The 4,399-nt window shown below is 37.6% G+C and overlaps 1 protein-coding gene across 1 annotated transcript; it reads left to right on the top strand.

Annotated features, from left to right (window-relative positions):
• The first annotated feature begins 1,862 nt into the window (after positions 1-1,862).
• On the top strand, positions 1,863-3,044 carry LOC149256088 (nuclear transport factor 2-like). Its single transcript, XM_089455209.1, has one exon. The coding sequence runs from the start codon at positions 1,863-1,865 to the stop codon at positions 3,042-3,044; it is 1,182 nt and encodes a 393-aa protein (XP_089311335.1).
• Positions 3,045-4,399: the final 1,355 nt, after the last annotated feature.

The following is a 4,399-nucleotide window of genomic DNA, read 5'->3' as shown; positions in this document are numbered from 1 at the left end:
CACCACTGAACGCTTTCTTTTCACCAATATTAACATTCGTGGACTACGCCTACTTTCACATTAACATTACTTAGCTTGTGTTTCGCAACCAAGTAAACATGTAATTATCCTTTATACTTAATGAAGCCCATACTCATTCATTATCATCATGCAATTATAACAAGAACATCAACAATTGCAACAAGTATAAAGGGGAGGGGCAACTCCCCGTAATGTGAGTCTGCCCGACAATTTATTAAGAATATCAGTTTACAATAACCAAGTGTGTCTTGGCCGAACCAAGTCTCACACTTAACCGAATATTACAAATGGAGGCAAAGCTTCCTTTTACAATAGTCTTTTGCACCTCTTGCACAAAGGACGGTGCTCACCCGAGCCACCTAAAATCCTATGCCAAGTCTTACACCAAAACTGCACCTTAGAATCCACCCCGGGCACACTTGCCCAACCTTCGACTTAATTCCAAGACTCCACCCAAGCGTACAGTCCTCTTAGAGCAATGCGCATGAGATATGCGCAGCTCCCTCTTTAACTGCGCACTTCCTTCTTGTTCCTTGCGAAGAGTGAGTGAATGCGTTGATGATTATGAGCTCTCATGCTCCACTTATATATATGCTTCTTAACTTAGTTTACATATGGGGTGGCAACCCCTTGGTCGACCCCCAAACCATACATAATGTGCCCCCATAAGGGCCTTTACCAAGTTGGCTTGCCCTCACCGCAAGCTCCTTCCAAGTCATTATATAAAGGTTCAACACTTAGTCGCATTCTTAAAGTGTCGTTGGTTTCGTCGCACATGACTCTTATAAACGTCGCATTTCTTCCGCACTCCCGTCGCACTTCCGTTCGTCGTGCGCTTGCTCACCCGCCGACGCCATCGTGCACGGCGACTTCGCCCGGTGCCGTCGCACAATCGCACGGAGGCCTTACAAAAGGAGTCTTAAGTGGGAAAATTGCAAAGTTTTTCTAGTTAATTATGATTTTTTAATTAATTTATATAAAATTTATTAATTAAAGAAAATTTCATATCAACACATATTATGTTAGACATCTAATATTTATAAGTAATGATATTGACCAATGGTATTGCCAAAAAACTCTATTTACAAATTAGAAATTCCCATGATAAAGTGAGTTTTAATTCATATATTAACTTATTTTTAATATGTATATGTAAAGTTTTGCCAGATTAATTTTCATCATGTCAAATATATCACTTAAATTAGAAAAAATAATTGAACTCATAATTTCACATCAAAAAATGCCTTAACAAAACACTCCACGATGCAATAGACTTAATAATATTTTAAAATAAAATTATAATTAAATAAAATTTTATGTTTTTATTTTTATTTTTTTTAATTTTAAAGTGTTTGATACTTATTATTTTTTTAATTGAAGTTAAGTTGATGAGTAGACGCTTCATTAATTTCACTTTTAAAAGTAGTTACACTTTATTAGTTTATCTAAATCTTTTAGCAACGGAGTAAATCTTCCTCATTTTAATCCTATTATATTAATTTTCTACTTATTTTATTTTCAGAAATTATTTGAGCTTTTAATTAGAATGGTTTATAATTGTTTGATTTTTATGATTATTCTCCTTTATTGATTCAAGTTTTTGAAATATCTATTTTCTTGCGAACGTTATCCAAGGCTTTGACCAGAAAACCTATATAAGGACAAGTTTGCTCCATGAATATTCAGATCTTCGAAACTACTTATAATCCTGAAGTCAGTTACTGAGCTTTTCCCAGTAGTTATATTAGCAGTTGCAGGACAAGGCGTGCTTATTTTTCCTCTGCTCCATCCCGCGATTTCAGAAATTCAATTCAATCTTCATCGATTCCCTCTGAGCGGAAATGGCCGTCCAACAGCAAGACATAGACAGAGCGCCCGTGGTTCCCAATGCACAAATTATTGGGTTTCACTTTGTGAACCAATATTACAGTGTTCTTGTCGTTTCGCCCCAATCACTATTCAAATTTTACGATCAAGATCGCAGTACACTCAGTCGCCCAATTGTGAACGGTCAAATTTTCTCACTTACTGCTGCCATTCAGCAGCAGATAACATCTGCAGACCGCGATAGGTTTAAAATGGACATCAAAAGAGTGGACTCACAAGCTTCTCACAATAATGGAGTACTGGTTATGGTAAGTGGGTCAATTACCTTTATAAACAATGCAACACGCTCTTTCACTCAGACCTTTTTCCTGGCTCGTCAGGAAAATGGGTATTTCGTACTGAATGATACTTTTAGGTACGTGGATGAAGAACCACATCAACCAGAGCACAAATTTTCCCAAACGAATGGCTACCCTATAGAACAATATTCAACCCAAGCAAATCCCGTCGCAGAACCAGTTTTTAAGTCTGAAATAGAATCTCAGGAGGTTCAGATTGGTGTGGTTGAGCAACCCACAACAATGGCGGCGGAGGTACACATTCCAAGGACGGAAGTCGCAACAAGATCGGCTGGGCAGTTCCAGAAAGTTTCCGCAGTTGAACAGCCTCGCAATCAAGGGCAACCTGCTGCTACCCAAGAAACTCCAGCTGTATTTCAAGGTGCACCACAAAAGTCTCAGGGTTTAAATGTTAAAGAAAATGCAGCAACAGAGACGGTTGCCTTACCCTCTACTATTAGGGCTGTGAAAGATAAAAGCACTGCAGAAGAAAGTGGGTGCTCTATTTTCGTCAGCAACTTGCCTTCTGGTATTACGCGTCCTCAAGTTGAAAAAGAGTTCAGGAAATTTGGGGCAGTTAAGCCTACGGGGGTTGAAGTTAGGAGATGTAGAGATGGTAGATCCAGTTACGCTTTTGTTGAATTTGTGGACGCAGCTTCAGTGCAGGCTGCAATTCAGGCATCCAAATCCAGGCATATTCGAATGGGTGCGCGAAAAGTAGCTGTCCGTGCGAAGCTTCCAATTGCTGATGGAGAGGGCTTCAGAAAAGATGGACCAAATACTATTGCTATGCAGTCGAGGATATGGAGAAATAATGTGAACAACAGAGGCAGAGAAGTTAGAGTTTTGAAAAGCTAGAATTTAAGGCAAATGTTGGAATATTGATGCCATTTAAAGCATTCTACCAGTATGATCCTATGTTTTTCTGTCGTCTTGGTTACCATAAATGTAGTTTGCTATGTATCTTGTGGAGAAATAAGAGGCTGCTTCCATAAGTCATTCAGAAAACCTGCTCATATATGTACAATCGACCCATGCATGATTTATATTTACATAATACTATCTTGATTTGTTGATATATTTACCGCTTAAGACAGATGGATCTTGTCACAAAGCACATTTATGCACATGTTATTTCTTGATATATTTTTTATGCCAAAAGTATTGTTGTTATATAGTGCGGAAGGGTAAATATATGTTATATAAAGAAAAATGCATTTTTGTTTTTATTATAATTCAATATTGGAAAAATATTAAAATCGAAGATAAAATTTCGATGTTAAATTATTTATACGTTAATCATATTATAGTAAAAAAATAGAAAATTCATTTTAAACATAATTTAAATTCAATGATTTTGAAATTATATGTAAATTATTATTCTTGAAATCATGAAGAGCGGTAGTTAGGAATAATCATGAAATCCTGATGAGTGGGAGTGGTTTGATGGTGCGAACATATCGATCAATGGATATTTAAATATAGGTAAGAATTTGAAATTGAATTTGAATTTGATTATTTGTAGGGCGTTGGTATCACGGAATAAATTAATGGATATTCGAATATAAATAAAATCATGAAGAGTGATAATGATCATGGTATTAGTGACCGAATAAATTGTTGTTTATATGGTAGGAGGGGAGCGCGGCACTCGTGGAGCGGTGTGCGGAAAATCATCCAACAAGAGATCAAGACCGTGGTAAGAGCCTATAAGAGCTACGCATGTGTGTATTTCCAGCCAATGCATGTTATCTATCTCGCTATGATTCCTAAAAGCCAGCCTTGCATCGAAAATCCTCACTCCTTTTAGACTAAGACATCTGGCGCAAAAGAACTCTGCATGTTCACTGCGTCCATACCTCGTCATTACGCTTGTTTCCTGGCGGGGACTCTTTTCTCAAGTGGAGTCTCTTCTCTGCAATCTTCTTTCGGTGCATTTATGCGTCTCAAGGTTATGCCATCTCAGAATCTCTCTCTCCTAGCTGTGTTAGTCTTATTTGGGGCATCTATTATTGTGGCGGCCTCACATCTTGGTTATCTCTCTGGTCGTGTATTTTTCTACAGTTTATGCACCGCGCTCTCGGCTGCGCTTCTCTCGAGGTTAGTATTCTCTCTGTCTCGTTGTGCACGGGTATCTGTTTTCAAATTTTCGGTTTTGTTAAGGAAAACTTATCACCATTGTACTTAATTTTGGTAAAATTTTATCTCAATAT

Source organism: Pinus tabuliformis, chromosome 7, assembly GCF_031772625.1.
Source record: "Pinus tabuliformis cultivar Carrire ecotype Pingquan chromosome 7, CPIR1, whole genome shotgun sequence".
Taxonomy (NCBI): domain Eukaryota; kingdom Viridiplantae; phylum Streptophyta; class Pinopsida; order Pinales; family Pinaceae; genus Pinus; species Pinus tabuliformis.
Note: the sequence above shows the minus strand (reverse complement) of the source record. Positions and strands in the feature narration are given on the sequence as shown.

Coding starts and splice junctions, on each gene's coding strand:
- LOC149256088 (XM_089455209.1), top strand. CDS start 1,863: ATGGCCGTCCAACAGCAAGACATAGACAGAGCGCCCGTGGTTCCCAAT.